Below are 23,253 nucleotides of genomic sequence, written 5' to 3'. Positions count from 1 at the left end.
GGTTTTGGTTTTGTGTTAATGTCAGAAAAAGAAATTTGAAATATATCTCCTAGATATTATAGAACATGAACTTTCATATATGTATATATATATATATATATATATGTATATATATGGAATTTGATAATCATGAGAACAACTTATTGGAAGGGGGAAAGAATGCAAGCCCAGGCACCACTCAAGAGACTTTTCGAACTGTCCCACCATGTTATGATAAAAGTTAGATAATTATAATAATAAAAATAGTGTTGGAAAGGAGAAATTCATTCAAAAGACATAATGAAAAATGAATAAACAAATCTTAATAACTTGTGGAAGTTGCTGAGTCTAGATATCCACAAGATGATAGTATCAGAGTCAGAAAGACAGTTGAACTTCATCTGTTATTTTCTTTCATCTCTGATGTGATTCTTTATCCTTCCTGAGCCAGGGCCCCAAGAAAGTGCTTTGCCTTACTATTTCAGACCAACTTTCCAGTGACCTTGTCTTGGTCCACAATCTTTGTCAAGACCACTCTCTCTGACTCCAATATATCTGAATCTATTTTTATCTTTATTATCAAGAATTCCTTTTCCCAAAAAGAAATTCATTTCCATATATCCACACTGACTCCAAAAACAGATAAATTAATTAATAAAGATCTTTCACTTAATATTTTTTCAATAGAAGCAGAGTTATAACACATGCATAATCTGGGAAAATATTCAATATCCAAGCTAAATTATCAAAGGGACTGATCAAATTGTATCATTTTAAGTGAAATTTCCTGCTCAACACTTTCCTGATGGCCATTTGTACATCTTTATTTCTGAGGCTATACACTATGGGATTCAACAGAGGTGTGATGACAGTATATGTCACTGTGGCTATGCGGTCCTTGTTGGAAATATAACTGGCTGAGGGTCTCAGGTAGATGAAGGAAGCACAGCCATAGTGAATGATTACCACTGTGAGATGAGAAGCACATGTAGAGAAGGCCTTTTTCTTCCCTTCTGTTGAGGGGATTTTCATGATGGTTTTCAATATATAGAGATAGGAAATACAAATAAAGAAAAATGGGATCAGAAGTACGAGAGCACCAAGGATGAAAATGACAAATTCACGAGTTTCTGAGTTTGTACAGGCAAGCCTAATAACAGGTGAAATATCACAGAAGTAGTGGTTGACTTTGTTGGAATTACAAAAGGGGAGATTAAAGATCAAATTAACCATAATTAGTGCGGTCATAAAACCTAAAATGCCACAAGTGATTGACAGCTGCCCACATACCCGCCAGCTCATGAGAATTGGGTAGCGCAGAGGGTGGCAAATAGCAGCATAGCGGTCATAACCCATCACCCCAAGCAGCAGGCAGTTGTTGACAGCCAAGCCAGCAAAGAAGAACATCTGGACAGCACAATTGATGAAGGAAATAGTCCTGAGCACAGAAAGAAGGTTAAGGAGCATCTTGGGCAGGATGACAAAGGTATAGAAAGTCTCAGAGATAGAAAGGATACTCAGGAAGTAGTACATTGGAGTGTGAAGTTTGTGTTCCATGAAGATGGCAGTCACTGTAGTGATGTTCCCACTCAGAATGAGCAGATAAAGACAAAGGAAGAATGGGAAAAGCATAAGCTGCTTTTCCTGGAGATAAGAGAAGCCCAACAACAGGAACTCATTAATCCTGGTAAAGTTGGCTGAAGGAATCATTTTTCTGGGAAAGTCCTGGGGAGAGAAAAGGAGAGGAGGAAACATTCAGTTCTGTGAGTCCTGGGAGCTAAGATTATTCATTCTGAATGATTAAATTTTTGGAATGACCCTGAATTTATAGGGTGGAGTTGAGAGTAATAATGAAATGCTAAAGATGTAATATGGCTACAAATAAACACATCTAGGATATGTCTCATTATCAACTGAATCAGCAGTTATTGGAACACAGTTTGATTGGTTAGCCAGTTTGTGCATCATCATTCAAATCCATCATGAAGTTGACTTCATTCAGTTTTAGAAATTGAAGACCTACACGGACTGTTTTACCTTGATTTATTTATCTGCTTGGTGTCTTTACTATTAGGAATATGGGACATCAAAATTTGGGGTTTGGGCCTTTTCAGATCTGAGTATGATCCTCCCTGTGGCTTTTATAGGGAGAAGAGAAGCAGACTTGTGAAACAGAATAGAAAGAAGATTAATTGCTGGACTTGCTAATTCAGTGAAAAATGGTTCTAACTCAATTCAGTATGAGAGGAAATATTTATGTATTTGGTAACCATGCCAAATTGATCTTTGTAATGGGCCAGGACTCTTGAGTAATATACTTGAGGCAAGGATTCTTACAAGGTGTTAAAAAAGCTCAGTGGAATTGATAATACAATGATTATCTAGTTTAGCATGGTGATTAATAGTTCTCTAGTTCATTATGATTGATTTAATCTTACAACAAATATAATGATTGATTTATACTCAGTATGATGAATTGATTTAATTGTAATAGAATATATAAACTGGGGAAAAACTTAGCCACAGAGAAGAAGATTTGACCAGCCTCATGGTAGCTCTTCTGCCTTCACCACTTCTCCACTAAGATCAAGGCCCACCTGAAGGTTCCCCAGAAAGCTAGCCTGGCCCCAGGCAAAGGAGACAGACTGTAAAGGAGATAGGACAGCCACAAAAAGAGGGTCTTTGTCTTTGAATCTGTCAGTCAGTCTTCTGTCTTCTCTAACTCTAAGTCTGTCTTCCCTCCCAGGTCTCTTAGCGCTTATATACTCTATTATAAGTACATCATCATAGGTGTCAGTCTTGTAGAATAAATGTCAACTTATAGAACTATACTAAGTATTAAGTGTATATAAACTACAGAATCATTATCTCAATTCCACTGAGTTAACACATTGTTGTAAGATTACTTGTTTCAAGTACACTTGTCCCTCTACATATCTTTCCTCCTATCTATACCCCTCTTCAGCTAGGGTGAGCACAACCTGCAGTGACCCCACTAGTCTCACTCTGCTAATTGTTTAAGAACTGAGGTTATCACATCTTCCACAAAATAATACTGGAGTCTTCCTAAGGCAGAAAAAGCTATTAGAAACTTCAGAGTGTACCAAGTTTCTCATTTTAAAGATGACTTTCCAAGGTCACATAATATATGGCAGAGTTAGGATTTGAATCCCAACTTACCACACTACTATGATCCATATATAGCATATATGGCCTCATACCATCTCTATGACCTTGAATGATCTCCCATAGTTTGTACCAGCAAAAATCCAAATACTCCAAATATTGCTTAAAAAACCAAACCAAACAACTCCTCCAGGAATTGAGCCAACCTTTCATCCTTAGTCACAAACACATACACATAAATACACATATATGGTTTTATATATATATATATATATATATATATATATATATATATATATATATATATATATATATATATATATGGGGGGGGTGTGGGGGGGGTGTGGGTGTGTAGGTGTGTGCATATGTTATGAATGTGTGTGTATCCATTGTTTATGTCATATTTTTTTCAAGGAAATGAAAATTAAGTGTATATCCATCAGTTGGGGAATGGCTGAATATGTTATGATATATGAATGTAATAGAATATTATTTTTCTCTAAAACATAATGAGTAGGCTGATTTCAGAAAAACCTGAAAATACTTATATGAATTAATGGTGAGGGAAGTGAGCAGAACCAGAAAAACAAGGTGCCCAGTAACAGTAAAATTATATGATAATTGACTATGATAGACTTAGTTCTTAGCAGTGGAATGATCCAAAATAATTCCAATAGACTTGGGATGGAAAATGCCATGCACATCCAGAGAGAGAACTATAGACACTGAATGTGGATCAAACTATAGTATTTTTACCATTTTTGTTTGTTTGCTTTTCCTTTCTAGAGGTTTTATCCATTTTGAGCTGAAAAATATAGAAATATGCTTACAAAGATTGCACAAACACAGTCTGTGTCAGATTGTTTGCTGTTGGAGAAGAAAAAGATAAGGAAGGGAGGAAGAAAAAAGTGGCATAAAATCTTACAAAAATGAATATTGAAAACTATCTTTACATATATACTATAAATACTATTGAAACAAATAAAATACTAGTGGAAAATAAAATACTATTGAAACAAAAGTTTAGATATATTTTTTCTATCACTTCATAGATATATCCTGTCTTTTTAACTAGGTAGTAGAGTCCTTATTCTATTTTATCATTGCCCATAATCCTTTGGTTAACTCTCTTCATATAGTCATTATAAAATATTTATCAAATAATTGGAAGGATTAATGAATGAATGGTTGAGTAGCACCATTATGTAATATAATAGGCTGTTGTCTCCTTTCCACTCCTACTATTATCTTTAGCTACTACAAGACAAATGCTTTGATGTTCAAAGGAACAAATATAGTTCTTCCCAAAGTGAAATTGTCCAAAAAATAATGATATGTTTAATGTGACAAGTGATTCCTCCTTTTTATCTGCCTTTTGTTTATTAATCAGGAATAACTTGTCAACTTTTTTTGTGTGTTGAAGGTACCATTGTCCTTCCAAATTAGTTTTGCAACCTTAGAGTCATCCCTTAGAGTCATCTTCCACTGTGTATTTCTCAGTATTAAATTCTGTCAGCTTTATCTCCACAGCATATCTTATATGCATCATTTTGTTTCTGCCCACACAGCCACTATCCTAGTTCAAGCCCTCATCACATGTCTCCTAGACTATTTCAATAACCTCAAAACAGATCTCCCTGCCTTCAATCTCACTCATCTTTAACACATTCTATACAAAGTTGCACATGTGACATTACTAAAGGATAAGTTTTCATTGTCATTTCTCTACTGTATGTGTGTGTGAGAGAGAGAAAAAATGGAGACCCAGACACAGAAACAGAGAAACAGAGACTGAAAGAAAGAGAACCAGAGACAGAGTGAGAGAAAGAAGTTAATGAAAAAGATAGACAAGGAGAGAGACAGAGAGAGAGAGAGAGAGAGAGAAAGAGAGAGCTGTTTTGTAAGTTTAATCTTATAATCACCGAGAGACAACTTCTTGACTGATTCCATTCCCCTGAGTCTCCACCAACTAATCATTGAAATTTGTTTGTTCTTTATCGACAAGGTGCCATTAAACACCCTTATACTCCTTGAAGAACTGCCCCAATATGTCTTAGAGTAGTGAATCACATCCTGTTTAATGAGTTTCATTAACTTATTAAATTGATCAATTTTTCTTTGATAATTTGCACTTATGATTGCACATTTAAAAAACTATAAAGAATTTCAAAGATTTTATGGTGAAAAGTAAGTACTTGATGAGTCCTTTTTATCCTGAGTTGGAGGAATGCTCTGCAATATTAATGTGCTAAAATTGCTCCTTTTAAACTGTATTTTAACTATTCAAACATGAGGCCCTTCATAAAAAGATTTGAAGGGGGAATCATCAGAAGGAATTGTATTAATTACCAAAAATAAATAATTTCCCTTGATAAGGGAAAAAAGAGAGAAAAGCTAACATGATGTGATAGAAACAATTCAGGTAAACTTTCCTGTTAGGATTACTAAGTGAGAACTCAGGTTTTCTGGACAATTACAAGGTGAGAACTCAGGTTGACTTGATAGAGGGGGCAAGCTCATTGGCTGGGGTGGTTCTTCCCAGAAGCCCTTGCATTATCCCACGCCCATTCTCTGGGAGGATAAAAGACACAGCACTGGGCGCAGAGAGCAGATCGGCCTGGAGAAGGATAAGAGCTGGAGGAGATTCAGAGCCAGGATTCAAGAAGAAAGACTCTGCATTGCATCAGGCTTGACGGGGCTCTCTGCAGGAAGGGAAGTCACTTCTAAGGACAAGAGTTAACAGCAACTGCCTGGAGACAACGGTTCGTTACAGGAAGAAGAATCTGTCTGAAAGATTTGAGTAGACACAGCAGATCTCTTCCCAGAGAGCGATCCAGCAGCTTCTGGAGACGACAGCTCGTTACATTTGGCGCCCAACGTGGGGCAAGGACTTTTGCTTATCCTGACAAGAAGAGCTAGACCAGACCTTCGACTGAACTTTTAAGAACTGTGAAGGTCATATGTCCTTCTTTTTCTCTGGAAGAAGAATTGGATCCAGATGAATGGGAATTAGTAGGAGAGCAATTAGGTGAACACTACAATTGTCTTTGTGACATTTTACCCTTTGGTTCCAGACCAAACTCAGTTTCCAAAGATACAATTCATACCTACAATTTAATCCAAATGGCTTTAAAAAATGTTATTCTAAAGGAAGAGATGAAAGAGCAAAATGGGGAGGTGTCAACTAAACTAGGTGAAAAGGATGAATCAGATAACAATGAAGTTAAGTACAATTCTGAGCAACAGCAACAGGAGCACCTCCCATCTCCTCCCTCAATTAACCCTTCAGGGGTGGAGCAAGAAGGAGGAGAGGAAGAGGCAGAAACACAAACAGAATTGTCTGTGAAGCAGTCTAAGCCTATGACAAGATTAGAAAAAGCATTGGTTAAAGCTAAGAAAGAAGGACAGGATATAAGTGATTTTATACATGCATATCCTGTGATTGAAGAGATTGACTCTGTAGGTAAAAAAAGGAGAAGATATGCACCTTTAGATTTGAATAAAATTAAGGATTTGAAAAAAGGTTGTACCCTTTATGGGGCTACATCAGCTTATGTCAAAATGTTACTAGATGGTTTGTCTTATGAAGTCCTAACCCCGAATGATTGGAAATCCATAGCAAGGACATGTCTGGAACCTGGAGAAAATTTATTATGGCTTGCGGAATTTCATGAATTATGTAAAATTCAAGTCAGATGCAATTTGGAAATAGGAGTTAACACACAATTCACTTTTGAGCACTTGGCTGGTGAAGGTCGGTATGGAGAGAATTCAGAACAGACTGATTATACCATGACAATATATGAACAAATTGCTAAGGCTGCAATAAAAGCTTGGGGTGTCCTTCCTGGACAGAAAGATCGTGGAGAGGCTTTCACTAAAATACAGCAAGGTCCCAATGAACCTTTTGCAGATTTTGTGGGACGTTTGCAAACTGCTGTCAAAAGAACTATTGGAGAAAATTCAGCTACAGAAATAATGACCAGACATCTGGCTAAGGAAAATGCCAATGAGATTTGCAAAAGAATTATATGGGGATTAGACAAAGATGCTCCTTTAGAGGAGATCATAAGACGCTGTGCTACAGTGGGAACAAATGCTTTTTACACCCGGACAATGATGAATGTGGAAAGACAGGGTCCCTCATGGCAAGGGCCTTCTAGAGAAACTCGGCAATGTTTTCAATGTGGAAAAATTGGGCATCTAAGAGCTCAGTGTAGATATGGAGATACAGTGAGAAGACAGGGTGAGAGAAGACCTAAAACTCCATGTCCAAAATGTCACAAGGGCCTCCACTGGGCCTCCGAATGTAGATTGACACAGGGAAATGACAGGTGGGGCCCAGCTTCAGCCCCCCAAGTGGGGCATGATGGCAGCCGAGGTTACATCCAGAGAATATTAAGACACGATCAATCAGCCAAAAGGCAATCAGATGGAAGAAAGGGATTGAAATTAGGAAAAATAGAGTTGTGTGCAGTAGAGACTACCGAGATACTCCCTGGAGAAGTGAAATCTGTTCCTGTTGAGCCTATGGATCCTTTGCCTCCAGGCACAGTAGGCTTGACCATTTCACCTTCTGAGAGTGCCTACAAAACAGTGTCCATCCATACACTGATGTGGGAGACTGGAGAACGTGTATCTAATATCCCAGTCACTAACACAGGCAGACAACGTGTGATTTATCAACCAGGAGAAGTAGTAGCATCAGGCTTATTGTTACGGACCCCTAATAAGCAACCTAGTGATAGTTGCCTAGATTTTGACTCCAATGAACAAAATCCAGGAATATATTGGACAGCAGCTGTGACAGCTGACCGACCTATGCTTACTATTTATATAAACGGAATACCATTTGAAGGATTGGTAGACACGGGTGCAGATCGTACAGTTATTAGAGGTGCCAATTGGCCCGGTCACTGGCCAAAGATTAAAGCAGACACCTATATGTCTGGGGTGGGAGGATCAATAGCAGCAGAGGTTAGTGCTAGGCCTTTGAGATGGGTATTTGAAGGAGAAACAGGAGCTTTTACTCCTTTTGTGGTTGAAAAAATCCCCATCAATCTGTGGGGAAGAGACATTTTACAGCAGATAGGATTACAAATAAGCACTTCGGCTTTTTAGGCAGGGCTGCTGTTGAAGGCCTACCTGCACTTTCACCAGTTCCTATTCAGTGGAAGACTGATTCACCAGTGTGGGTAGAACAGTGGCCCTTAAGAAGTGATAAAATTCAGGCCTTATTAGACATAGTGCAAGAACAACTTGACCAAGGACACTTGCGGCCTTCTCTAAGTCCTTGGAATTCCCCAGTATTTGTGGTGAAAAAGAAATCTGGAAAATGGAGGATGATAACTGATCTAAGAAGAGTAAATGAACAGATGGAAACTATGGGAACTCTTCAGCCTGGACTTCCATCTCCTACTCAGTTGCCAAGAGAATGGCCTCTATGGGTTATAGACATTAAGGATTGTTTCTATTCTATTCCTCTAGATAAGGAGGATATGAAAAGATTTGCTTTTTCAGTGCCTAGTGTTAATTTGGCTGAGCCTTATAAAAGATATGAATGGACAGTTTTGCCACAGGGAATGAAAAACAGCCCTACTATGTGCCAAATGTATGTTGCAGCTGCTCTTGCTCCAGTAAGAAAAGCCTTTCCAAAAGTAATATTGTTACATTATATGGATGATATTTTGGGATGTGCACCTGAGGAACAAATGTTAGAGGCATGTCTACAAAGGACCATGGAAACATTAAAGTACTACAAACTGCATATAGCTACAGAAAAAATTCAAAGACATGCTCCTTTTCAATATTTAGGATATGAAGTATATCCTAAGGTGCTTACAGTACAAAAACTCTCCTTAAGAACAGAGAAGCTAAACACCTTAAATGACTTCCAGAAATTGATAGGAGATATCCAATGGATGCGTCCCGTGCTAGGCTTGACTACCTGTCAATTGCAACCACTATATGATATTTTAAGGGGAGACAGTGCTTTAAATTCACCACGCCAGCTTACAAAAGAAGCACAAAAGGCTTTGAGAGAAGTTGAACTGGCTTTATCCAATGTGGTTGAAAGAGTCACTCAAAAACCCTTGGAAATATCAGTTTTTGCTACAAAAGAGGCACCCACAGCAGTCCTTCATCAAGGAGACAGAGTGATTGAGTGGGTGAACCTCCCAGCACAACCAGAACAAAGCCTTACACCTTACCCAGTGCTTGTGGCTAGGATTTTATTAAAGGCTATTAAGAGAGTAACACAATTATCTGGGATAAGTCCTGAAAAAATATACACATTCTATACTAACGCACAGATTAATGTATGCTGTGAGAACATCCCAGAATGGCAAATTTTATTGGCCACCGCTCCAAATTTTGCACATGGATCTCCATTAAAGATTACCCGGCTACTACATAATTGGCGATGGATTTTTGAAGAAAAGGTTTCTAAGGTTCCTCTTAAAGGACCAACAATCTTTACAGATGCCTCCAAAGAAAATATTTGTGCCATATACTCTCATGATTTAACCATAAAGAGAGTAATCAGGACTCCTTTTCAATCCACTCAACAGAATGAATTATTTGCTATCATGCTAGCTCTCACTTATTACCCAGGAGACGTAAATATAATTACTGATTCAGCCTATTCAGTAGGTGTAGTACAAAGAATTGCCACAGCCCAAATAAAATTTGCAGCCTCCAATATTTATCAGCTCTTTAAGGAACTTCAAGAGCAAGTGAGAAAACATCCAGGCAAGATTTATATCTTGCATGTCCACTCACATAGTGGACTCCCAGGTCCTATTTTTGATGGAAATTCAATGGCAGATAGCCTTCTAACCATGTTAGCCAGTAGTCCTTTATTTCAGGAAGCGCAAGAATCTCATTCTAAATATCATCAGGCTGCTCGAGCTTTACGTTTACAATTTGGAATCACAAGAGAGGAAGCTAGGAGCATAGTAAAAAGCTGTACAGCTTGTCTTCCTTTCCATGCTCCTACACTCCCTCCAGGGAAGAATCCTCGTGGTTTGAGACCCAATGAAATCTGGCAAATGGATGTGACCCATTATAAATCTTTTGGTCGTCTATCTTTTATTCATGTTGTGGTAGACACCTTTTCAGGATTCACATTTGCAATGCCAGCAGCAAAAGAGACAGCCCGAGTGGTCACTGAATTCCTTATACAAGCTTTTGCAATTATGGGTGTGCCACAAGCAATAAAAACAGACAATGGACCTGCATATACGTCCAAACATTTTACACACTTTTGTGCACAGTATAAGATTTTACATACCACGGGCATACCCTTTAATCCTCAAGGGCAGGCAATAGTAGAGAGAAGAAACAGAGATATTAAGACACTCCTCCAAAAACAAAAGAAAGGGGGAGCCACAGGTAGCCCTAGGGAACTTCTAAATTTAGTTCTCTATACCATTAATTTTCTAATTTTTGACAAAGATGCACTGGCTCCAGCAGACAGGTTTTATAACCCACCAGAAGGGCAGTGTCCAGTGAGAGCATCTCCACTGTCCTTAGATAATCGCCAGGTGATGTGGAGAGATCCAGAAAGTGGTGAATGGAAGGGACCAGATAGGTTAACTGCCTGGGGGAGAGGGTTTGCTTGTATTTCTTCAGCAGGAGAAGGAATCAGATGGGTGCCAACGAGTCATATTCGCCTTGTCCACCAGAGAGAGACAGAAAAAGAGAAAGACCTCAAAATAAAGGAGAAGATCTAAGAAACATCTTACACCGAAAGAGCATGGATAATAAAAAGACTGTTAAAGAACTTTAAAATCAGCAGGAATCATTGGACTTCCTCACACAAGATGAGACTAATGGACAATGGACTTATGGACATTTATAAATTTTCAATTTATGATTATTTGATTATGTTATATACTTCTAGCATGCGTTATGTTACTATGTTACTATATGCTTATGTAATTTATGTAATTATCTGTAATACTTCCCATATTGATGGATTTATGTTTCAAGGTCATTTATGTAATTATCTGTAATACTTCCCATATTGATGGATTTATGTTTCAAGGTCATGACTGTCCTATGTTCTAAATCAAAAGAAAGGGGGAGATGTTAGGATTACTAAGTGAGAACTCAGGTTTTCTGGACAATTACAAGGTGAGAACTCAGGTTGACTTGATAGAGGGGGCAAGCTCATTGGCTGGGGTGGTTCTTCCCAGAAGCCCTTGCATTATCCCACGCCCATTCTCTGGGAGGATAAAAGACACAGCACTGGGCGCAGAGAGCAGTGGAGAAGGATAAGAGCTGGAGGAGATTCAGAGCCAGGATTCAAGAAGAAAGACTCTGCATTGCATCAGGCTTGACGGGGCTCTCTGCAGGAAGGGAAGTCACTTCTAAGGACAAGAGTTAACAGCAACTGCCTGGAGACAACGGTTCGTTACAGGAAGAAGAATCTGTCTGAAAGATTTGAGTAGACACAGCAGATCTCTTCCCAGAGAGCGATCCAGCAGCTTCTGGAGACGACAGCTCGTTACACTTTCCCAACATTCTCCTCTAAACAATTTTAAAATAATACCTCAAAATGAATTTTGGAATAATAAAGTCCACAAAAGTTTAGAGTGAAACATTTGTCCAGCTCAAGACAATTTGGGAGGTCAGAATGAGAAATCTGTGATACAAAGCAGGTGACTCCAAATTATATAAGAGGAAATACTATCCAGTGACATCAATGGGGTGATACCAATAGTGAGCCTTAAAGATGGCAGTAACAGAGCAGCTTTTAATTCTCTTTTTCAGCAGCAGCTTCAGAAGCTCTCATTCCAGCAGTGAGAAAAAATGAAAAACTTGTCAAAAAGAAATTACAGGAGACTTTCATGGCAATAGGTATAGATTATCTGCCACTGCTTGGCAACTACCTAGGTCACAGTTCCAAGGCAGTGAGAAGTGCTTGTGGCTGGTCACAAGGAAGCAAAGGCTCTTGTTACAGTTTCAAAGCAAAGGTGAGCACTACTTCTTGCAGTTGCTAGAAGAGACATGGTCACAGTTCCAGAGCCAAGAGGAGCTCTAACATGTAATTCTATATCTATCCACAGATCACACTAACTTGAAAGCACTAATCACTTGCAGATACCCAGAACGAGTTTTGAAAATAGCAACACAAAAAGATTAACATTTGAGAATGTGCCTCCCTACCTAAAGTGAGCAAAGCCCAATTTTAACATGAAGCTCAAAGTTATAAAATAGACTGGAAAAATGAAGGACCTAGAAAAGGATTTAATCATAAAAAGGTATTAGAATGTCAAGGAAGACCAATACATAGGCACAAATGACATATACAAAAATGGCTAGATGCAAAATGTTTAATTAAAAATGCAAATGGACATAAATCCAAAAAGAATTTCTGAAAGAAGTAAATAGATTAGAGTCATAAAGGAAAAAATTGGAGAAAGAAATGAGAATGCTACCAAAAATATGGAAAGAGGATTAACAATTTGGTAAAAGAGACAAAAAAAAATACAGAATAACATCTTAAAATATAGAATTGCCCAAATGGTAAAAAAATAAACACAAAAATGCACTGAAGAAAATAATTCCTTAAAAAGCAGACTAGGACAAATGTAAAGAATAATAAAAGATCATTGAATAAAAAGTTCTGTAAAAATTAGAATTTGGCAAGTGAAAACTTATGACATCATGAGATATCATGAAACAATAAAATAAAGTCAAAGTCAAAGGAATAAAAAAATGGGAAAATTGGAAAAAAATTACTGATGATCAATGAGTGATAATTTAAGAACTATTGAATTGCCTGAAAGCTATTATCAAAAAAGAAGTGCCTAGATATCTTATTTCAATAAATTATCCAGGAAAGTTGTTTCCATATCTTTGGATTAGAGGGTATAATAGAAATTTAAAGAATCTATCAATCATCTAAAATCTAAAAGATTTTAAAATGAAAACACCAATAATATTATAGCCAAATTCTGGAGCTCCCAAGTCCTGGAGAAAATATTTCAAACAGCCAGAAAGAAACAATTCCAAATATTCTAGAGCCACAGTTAGAATATCCCAGAATTTAGCAATCTCCACATTAAAGAAGTAGAGGATCCATGGTATGATATTTGAGAAAGCTAAGAAGTTAGGGTTACAACTAAGAATAATCTAGTCAGCAAAACTGATTACAATCCTTTAGTAAAGAAAGTAGTTAATTAATGAAAAAGAGAAATTTCAAACAGTCCTGATGAAAAGACCAGCACAATAGAAAAAGAAATGACATTCAAAACAAGATTCAAGAAAAGCATCAAAAGATAAGCATTAAATAAAAACCATAAGAGATTTAATAAGGTTAAAATCTTTACAATTCTATAAAGAAGAGGTTAGGAGGTTCTACCCCAAGGATTACAAAATCCTTTGCTAAGGCAACTATAAGCAATGGTGAACTGAAAACTAGGTTCAACATCCACCCACTGTTTGGGTTCTATGAATAATTTTGAATGGCTCATAAATGATGCTGTAAATATCCATATGGTCCTTAGTAGTAAAAAAAAAAAAAAAAAAAGTTCCCAATCCTGTTATAAATTAAGATGACGAATGTACGTCTAAAGATTTTATCATTATCATGGCAGTTAGAAGGAACTTACATAGACAAGAAGACATGAGTCTAAACCAATTTTATTGATATGACTTCAAAAAAATAAAGGAATGAGCAAGTGGAAGACACTGGGGAGGAAGAAGTGGGGAGGAAGAAGAAGAATAGGAAAAAAAATAGCTCAAATTCAAGAGGTGCACAAGGAGGAAGTTTTACAATGGTGGGGGAAATGAGTTTAGTGGTGGTAGACAATGCTTGAACCTCACTCTCATCAATATTGGTTTAAAGAGGGGAGAATATACACACATATCACACATATACACATAAAATGAGTGGGTATATATATATATATATATATATATATATATATATACACATATATATATATAATTTATATGTATATATCTTTACATGTACATATATATACACACATATATATATATACATACATATATGTGTATACATTTTGTGAAAAACTCAGGTATTCCTATCAATACAACAATCCAAGACAATTCCAAAATATTTAAGATGATGAATCCTGAAAGAGAAAAATTGGAGAGAGACTGATGAACTTTGAGTGTAAATTAAGTTATAATTTTCTCACTTAATTTTTCTTTCTTTTTGTAACATGCTAACTTGAAATATATTTTAAAAGATGTCACATGTAAAATTAATATTTTATCAATGAGTATGGGAGTGATTATAAAGAATGAGAGAATTTGACATTTTTTAAAAGTAAAAATAGATAATAATTTAAATATAAAAACACCTTTTATCTAATGTGGAGGACTTTGTGTAATTAAAAAAATGTTGCCCTACTTATCATTCAAAAAACATATATATATATATATATATATATGTATATGCATATATATATACATATATATATATATACATATGTATATATATATTTATATATATATATATATAATGTATGTATATACAGGTCTTGGGACAATAAGTGAAAAACTTCTGTATTTCAAGACAAGGCCAAAATTCAAATAAATGGAAGAGGGAGCTTGGGAAAAAAGAGAAAATGTATCAAATATATATGATAATATAAATATAAGAACAATTCTATTTTTATAGGAAAAGAACCAAAGATGATCCAAGAATAATGGAGATGAAAAACAATAAGAATATAAAGAAATGTAAAGATTAAAAAAAAACTTGATAAAAAGTGATGTGATCATCAGTAATAAAATACAATCTCACATCTACATTGATGATCATAAAAATGTCTAAAAAGGACAAATAGGACTGGAGTGGGGGAAACTAATGGTGTTGCTCATTAATGATAGGATTTTATCATTTCATCGTCATTTCATATAGCCATAGTTTTATACTTGAATGAGAACTCAGTGGTCATTTGAAAAGAATGCCACTCATCCCTCCATCATCCACCCCAGGCCCATACATACTGTAATAAATGGTCTCTAGCTTCTGCCTTCTCATTCCATAGATACATACTATCTATGTATACAGAAAAGGAAGTCACTATCTGCAAGGGCACTACAAGAACCTCTAATTGTTGGGAAATTTCCCTTGACTTCCTCTAAATTTGCCTCTTTGCAATTTCAATTCATTGCTCCTCCTTTGATCATCTGAAGACATATAAAACAAATCAAATTCCTCTTCCTTGACAGCTTTCTAGATATTTAGACATCAAGTATCATGAATCTCCCACCACCAACCTCTACCACAAATTTTCCTTAATTTAGATTATCTATGTATAGTTCCTTCAGCCAATCCTCACACAGTATGACTTCAAGATCCATAATCTCCTTCACCATCATCAGTCCATTCCTAGATGTCCCCCCAACTTTTCAATTTCCTTCCTTAACTTCCTTCAGGTCTGACTAGGACAGTATATAGGGTCTATGAGATCCTTATTCTTTTTTCTCCAAATGAAACCCTCCAATACTGGGTATTTCTTATTATCTTATAAGTCACAAGCATAATAAATATTTTGATTCAGTGAGCCAAAAAATCATTTCCTAAGAATTTTAATACTCCAAGTTTTCAAAATTCGATGATTTTGTAAATATAAATATTCCCTACACAGCTCTTAATTAGAAAACTCTATGACTTGATTTCAAAAATTATGTAGAATTTGCTTCTGATGATAGTGCAGTCCATCACTGAACTTGTAATCTGAACTTACATTACACTGACAGCTTTTTAAATCACTTCTGTATTACCAAGAAGCACCAGAAGAGGACGTTAGTCAAAGTGTTGTTAGAAGATGATGATATTAAAAAAAAAACCAAAAAAAAACTATCTGCTTAAAATATTCATCATTCTGCAGGGCTGGTTTAATATTAGAAAAACTATTAGTATAATTGATCATATTAATAATCAAATTAATAAAAACCATATGATCATCTCAATAGATACAGAAAAAGCATTTGATAAAATTCAACATCCATTCCTACTAAAAACGCTTCAGAGTATAGGAATAAATAGACTATTCCTTAAAATAATCAGTAGCATATATTTACAACCGTCAGTAAGCATAATATGCAATAGAGATAAACTGGAACCTTTCCCAGTAAGATCAGGAGTGAACCAAGGTTGCCCACTATCACCATTACTGTTCAATATAGTACTAGAAACACTAGCCTTAGCAATAAGAGCCGAGAAAGAGATTCAAGGAATTAGAGTAGGAAAGAGGAAATCAAACTATCACTCTTTGCAGATGACATGATGATATACTTAGAGAACCCCAAAGACTCTGCTAAAAAGCTATTAGAAATAATTCAGAATTTTAGCAAAGTTGCAGGATACAAAATAAATCCACATAAATCCTCAGCATTTTTATATATCACCAACAAAATGCAACAGCAAGAGATACAAAGAGAAATTCCATTACAAACAAATGTTGAGAGTATAAAATATTTGGGAATCCGTCTACCAAAGAATAGTCAGGAATTATAAGAGAAAAATTGTGAAACACTTGCCACAAAAAATAGTCAGATTTAAATAATTGCAAAGATAATGAGTACTCTTGAATAGGCCGAGTGAATATAATAAATATGGCAATACTCCCAATCTATTTATTTAGTGCTAAACCAATCAGATTCCCAAGAAATTATTTTAATGACCTAGAAAAAATAACAATAAAATTCATATGGAAGAATGAAAGGTCGAGAATTGCAAGGGTACTAATGAAAAAAAACTCAGATGAAGGTGGTCTAGGTGTACCTTATCTAAAGCTATATTATATAACAGCAATCACCAAAACCATTTGGTATTGGCTAAGAAATAGATCGGTCGATCAGTGGAACAGATTAGATACAAAGGACAAAAAAGGGTACATCTATAGCAATCTAGTCTTTGACAAACCCAAGGATACCAACATTAGGGACAAAAATTCATTATTTGGAAAAAAAACTGTTGGGAAAACTGGAAAATAGTATGGCAGAAATTAGATATGGATCCACACTTAACACCATATACCAAGATAAGATCAAAATGGGTCCATGATTTAGGCATAAAGAATGAGATCATAAATAGATTAGAGGAACAGAGAATAGTCTACCTCTCAGACCTGTGGAGGAGGAAGGAATTTATGACCAGAGGAGAACTAGAGATCATTATTGATCACAAAATAGAAGATTTTGATTACATCAAACTAAAAAGTTTCTGTACAAACAATACTAATGCAAACAAGATTAGAAGGGAAGTAACAAATTGGGAAAATATTTTTAAAGTTAAAGGTTCTGGTAAAGGTCTCATTTCCAAAATATATAGAGAACTGACCCTAATTTATAAGAAATAAAAACATTCTCCAATTGATAAATGGTCAAAGGATATGAACAGACAATTCTCAGATGATGAAATTGAAATTATATCCACTCATATGAAAGAGTGTTCCAAATCACTACTGATCAGAGAAATGCAAATTAAGACAACTCTGAGATACCACTACACACCTGTCAGGTTGGCTAAGATGACAGGAACAAATAATGATGAATGTTGGAGGGGATGTGGGAAAACTGGGACATTGATACATTGTTGGTGGAGTTGTGAAAGAATCCAACCATTCTGGAGAGCAATCTGGAACTATGCCCAAAAAGTTACCAAACTGTGCACACCCTTTGTTCCAGCATTGCTGCTATTGGGCTTCTATCCCAAAGAAATACTGAGGAGGGAAAAGGGACCTGTGTGTGCCAAAATGTTTGTGGCAGCTCTTTTCGTAGTGGCTAGAAACTGGAAGATGAATGGATGTCCATCAATTGGAGAATGGTTGGGTAAATTATGGTATATGAAGGTTATGGAATATTATCGCTCTGTAAGAAATGACCAGCAGGAGGAATGCAGAGAGGCTTGGAGAGACTTATATCAACTGATGCTGGGTGAAATGAATAGAACCAGAAGATCACTGTACACTTCAACAACAATACTGTATGAAGATGTATTCTGATGGAAGTGGAAATCTTCAACATAAAGAAGATCCAACTCACTTCCAGTTGATCAATGATGGACAGAAACAACTACACCCAGAGAAGGAACACTGGCAATTGAATGTAAATTGTTAGCACTACTGTCTATCTACCCAGGTTACTTATACCTTCAGAATCTAATACTTAATGTGCAACAAGAAAATGGGATTTACACACATATATTGTATCTAGGTTATACTGTAACATATGTAAAATGTATGGAATTGCCTGTCATCAAAGGGAGGGAGTAGAGGGAGGGAGGGGATAATTTGGAAAAATGAATACAAGGGATAATGTTATAAAAAATTACTCATGAATATATACTGTCAAAAAATTATAAATAAAATTTTTAAAAATTAAAAATTAAAAAATATATAAATATATAAATAAAAATTTACAAAATAATGCTTAAGATTAAAAATAATAATAAAATAAAATAAAATATATTCATCATTCTTTAATTTATATGTTAAAAATTGTATCTGGTGTCTGGCTATCCCTCCCCTTTGTAGTCAGTATAATAAGTTGGAGCAATAATAACACCTAAAGTTGCAAAAAGGAGCATACAAGTCACATATAAACTTTCCCAAAGATCAAAGGAGCATAATTAACAAATTGTATTATATAGCTAAAATTCGCATGCTGTTAATGTGAACCAAATCAGGGGAGAAAAAAACTATCTAGTTGTTGCTTGTCAAGGTTCTGATACTGTGATATGCAAATTCTAGACATTATCCAGACTTCCACAGCTCTGGACCAGTAAAATATCAAAAATATTTGAGAGCTGAGTTATGTGAGAATTATTTTGAAGTATTACCAATAACTCTGAGTTGATTTGGACATATGAATGGATTCTAAGATAGCATATATAGGAGTTGGTCTGTTCCCCTTGTCTTAAAAAAAAAAATCACCTATGATTTGACTTTAAACTCCCAACAATCTTCCTTCCCAAATTCCTTCCCAACACTCTATTGGGTCCATACTGATGAGCGCTCCCAACTCTACTCCATGACAACAAAAGTGATATTCTCTTCCTCCCTCCTCTCCATCTTCTACTTCTTGCTATCTCTTGTCTCTTTCTCTATGAGCATTTGCCCCCATGCCTTCTATATTTAAATAAAGTATAATCACTACCTCATTTTTCACTGCCAACCTTGATCTTTCTTGGCAAGTATCAAAGAACTGGGTATGCCTGTCCCTATTTAATAATTTTGTAAATTATCAATTCAGTTTGTAATAGTGAAAAAAACCAGAAGCAATGCATAGTGTGGCACTATAATTTAATAGAAAGAGCTGGGGGAGGTTAATGAATTGTTATATTTTGCTTTCTGTTCAATCCTTGCTCTAACTGATTTTTTCTAGGGACCTATACTAATTCCACATGACTATAGTTATTGCTTCCTCAGAGTTTACTCAACAGAAAATTCATTTCCAGTTAACACCAATCTATGTCCTTTTATTTTTCTATTTTCTATTATTTAATTCTGTTTTTCAAAAATATATAGAACTTCATCCTAGTCAATGTAGTCATTACTTGCTTTACATATAGGAAAGAAAGTTCTTGAGGAAAGGTCTACCTGTCTCTACATTCTGTACATTTATGTATTTGCTTGTTTTTGCTGAGGCAATTGGGGTTAAGTGACTTGCCCAGGGTTATACAGCTAGGAAGTGTTACCGTCTGAAGCCAGATTTGAATTTAGGTCCTCCTCAGTTCAGGTCTGGTGTTCTATCCACTGCACAAACTAGCTGCCCAATCTGCACGTTTTTTGAAAGGAGACCTACTTTCCTTGGTTTCATTAAGTCTCACCAAGTCTCACTTTCTTCAAGAAGCCTATTTACCAGCTTCTTAAACTTAGCGTCCTCATTCTAAGACTATCAGTTTTTCTTGCTTTTATCTTTTTCGTACATATTTATTTGCTTATTTTCTCCTCCATTAGCCCAACAGTGTCATAAAAGAAGGTAATTTTTCCTTGCTAGTTTGCATTTGTATTTATAGGCTTAGTTCAGCACCTGACACATAGATGATTTTTTGATTTAGAACCATTTAACAGACTATTATTATACATCAGTATTATATTTTCTAATGTTGGGAGAACTGAAAAATCCATTGCTATTTCTCTAAGACAACATATTTTTTCAAAATTTGAATATAATAATAAAAATAAAATTATGTGCAACACATAATATTTAAATTATAAAAAAACTTGATTTCCAAAGCTTAATTTGCATTACATGGTTTTATTTGGAATTTTCTCTTATATAGTTTGTTCATGTTTGTTAAAATTTGAGCTATTTAAGATAAATATATGTTCTTTTTAAAAGATAATTGAAGAAAAGAGAGATCTATAGTACTTTGATCAAGACAGAAATAAATTAGTAATTCATTGCTTCATTTGACTTCTGGAAATCATTACCTGTTGCCTAGACTCTTTTAATAATCCCCTAACTAGTTTCTTTGCTTCTACTCTTTTCTTTCTATAATTCATTTTTAAACAATTGTCCAAACATTCACTTTATGAGCAAATAGGAGGATGTCACTCTTCTCAAGAACCTTCCATATATCATTATTACCCATGCAATAAAATACAAATTCTTAGTGTCACATTTAAAATCCTCTCCCATTTTGTCTCCTATTTGCCTTTCCAGCCTTAGTTAATATTGTCCCGTTATACTCATGCTGCATACTAGACATAGTGATGTATAAGCTGTTCCTTATCTTTTTCCCCCAAGTTCCTCACAATGTTGTCTCTCTCCATTCAAAGCTAGCAACTAAGGCAACACTTCCTTCATGAAACTTTCCCAGATCCATTAAGTTGAGTATTCTCCCTTCTCCTCACAATTTCCATGGACACTTGGTATTTTTCCTGAAACTCATTGCATTGTATCATAGCTGTTTATGCATGCCTGCTATATCATCCTTAGTAAACTACAGATCCTTTAAAAGCAGGACAATGTTGTTTTTGTTCTTTTTATATGCCATCTCTAGTACTGTGATCTACATGTACTTAAAGTCAAATGAGATAATAATTGTAAAGTATTTAACATAGTCTCCAGTCCAAAGCAAACACTACATAAATGTTAGTTATTACTATTATTGGTATATTCTCTACACTTACCCCTCATATCTGATAATTGCCTTTATCTTATAATTTCTTTCTCTACGACATCTCTGTTTTCTGTGCCCTTCTCTATATTCTTATGTACCCTAGTCATTCCTTAAGCAATTCATTCCTGGACCATTACAATAGCTTTGTAATTGGTCTCTCTCCCTCAAATGTCCCCCAGGTAGAGGCCATCCTTCCACCACACAAGTGCCAAAGTGATTTACCTAGAGTAAAAGTTTGTACATATCACCTTGATCTAATATTTCATGAACTTCAGTGATTACCTATAACATGTTTGTCATTTAAAGTTCTCCACAATATAATCCTTTTTTACTTTTCCAGTATCTTCATACACTACTCACCTAACTTTCTCCACCTCCCATCACTATACCATTGCGCTTGTTATTGATATTCCCTAATCTTGGAGTGATTTCCTTTTCATCTCTATCTCTTGACATCTCTGGCTTTCTTTAGAACAACACAAATATTTACTTCTAGAAAAGGTTTTCTCAATGCCACATGCAGGTATAGATTCTCCTCTATAGCTATTTTCCTAGGGTCTGTATTTATCTTGTATGTTTATATGTTTGGATATATATGGATATAGATGTATGTATGTATATATATATGTAATATATATATATATATCTTTATATATATGTATGTATAAATATTTACACATAGATATGTGTGAATATGGTTTGGATTCATATGTACATATGGATATATATGCATGTATGTGTACATGCACTATAGATATCCATGGATATATATGGATGTGTGTACATTCAAAATCTTATTAACATGTCATCTTCATTAGTTTACAAATTCCTTTTGGGCAGTTTCTTTTGTTTAAGCATGTATTTTATTCTTTGTTTTTCTCCTCAGACATTATTACCATGCTTGGCACTTTGTAAATAATAAAAGATTATTGACTCATTAAATTGTTAATCAGTTGATTAAATGACATTGGAGTAAATTAAGGCAGCTTAGTCAGGGTACTAAGGTACCCTAAGGTAAAAAGTACTGGACCTGAATTCAAATCCAGCCTCAGACACTTACTAGCTAGGCAAGTTGCTTAACCTCTATAAGCATCAGGTTTCTTATCTGTTAAATGGAATAAATATCAGTATTGTGAAAAGCAAATGAGCCAACATTTAAAGAACTAACTAAATAAATGATAGCTGTCATTATTATATAGCCATAGCTAATTGCCTAGCTCCTAGCTTGTGATTTTAGTCCTTTTTTAAAAAAAAAAAATCAAGGCATTAACATTTAGAAGTGGCTTTTTAAAAAATCAGCCCATTTTCATATTTTCTATAACCCTTTTTGGTTAAGGGATGTCTGAAATTCTCTGCAACTCTAAATAAAAGAATTTAATTCCATGTTTCTATGATCCTCAGATCTCTATTTTACAGACAAAGTAATTGAGGCCCAGAGAAATGAAGTAATTTGCCAAAATTTAGACTACTAGTCAGTGGCAGAACCAAGATAAAAACAAGCATTTTCTCATTCATAGTTATGTATTTTACAACAGGCAGGGACTCTAAATGTTTATTTAGAAAGAGCAACTTCCATAGATTCTATGCCAGAGAAAGTTAATCCATCCTTCTACTGTCTAAAAGGCTAAATGTTTGCTTAATGCCAGAACTGATCTTAAAGTTGTTTTTCTGACTTTCTTTAGTCCACTGGGTTCCTTTTCATCTTCACAGGTCAGGCTCTTCATCCTTAATATTGGCTCTGTATCGAGGCTTGGAGAGACTTACATCAACTGATGCTGAGTGAAATGAATAGAACCAGAAGATTGCTATACACTTCAATGTTGTATGAAGATGTATTCTGATGGAAGTGGATATCTTCAACATAAAGAAGATCCAACTCACTTCCAGCTGATCAATGATGGACAGAAACAACTACACCCAGAGAAGGAACACTGGCAATTGAATGTAAATTGTTAGCACTACTGTCTATCTACCCAGGTTACTTATACCTTCGGAATCTAATACTTAATGTGCAACAAGAAAATTGGATT

The 23,253-nt window shown here is 35.3% G+C and overlaps 1 protein-coding gene across 1 annotated transcript; it reads right to left on the bottom strand.

The window, feature by feature from the left end:
- Nucleotides 1-747: 747 nt before the first annotated feature.
- Nucleotides 748-1,689, bottom strand: LOC141540844 (olfactory receptor 10R2-like). The gene has a single exon (XM_074264785.1). The coding sequence runs from the start codon at nt 1,687-1,689 to the stop codon at nt 748-750; it is 942 nt and encodes a 313-aa protein (XP_074120886.1).
- Between the last annotated feature and the right edge of the window lie 21,564 nt (nt 1,690-23,253).

This window comes from Sminthopsis crassicaudata, chromosome 4 (assembly GCF_048593235.1).
Source record: "Sminthopsis crassicaudata isolate SCR6 chromosome 4, ASM4859323v1, whole genome shotgun sequence".
NCBI classification, from domain to species: domain Eukaryota; kingdom Metazoa; phylum Chordata; class Mammalia; order Dasyuromorphia; family Dasyuridae; genus Sminthopsis; species Sminthopsis crassicaudata.
Note: the sequence above shows the minus strand (reverse complement) of the source record. Positions and strands in the feature narration are given on the sequence as shown.

Excerpts from the sequence above, each read along its gene's own strand:
- LOC141540844 (XM_074264785.1), bottom strand. The coding sequence starts at position 1,689 with ATGATTCCTTCAGCCAACTTTACCAGGATTAATGAGTTCCTGTTGTTG.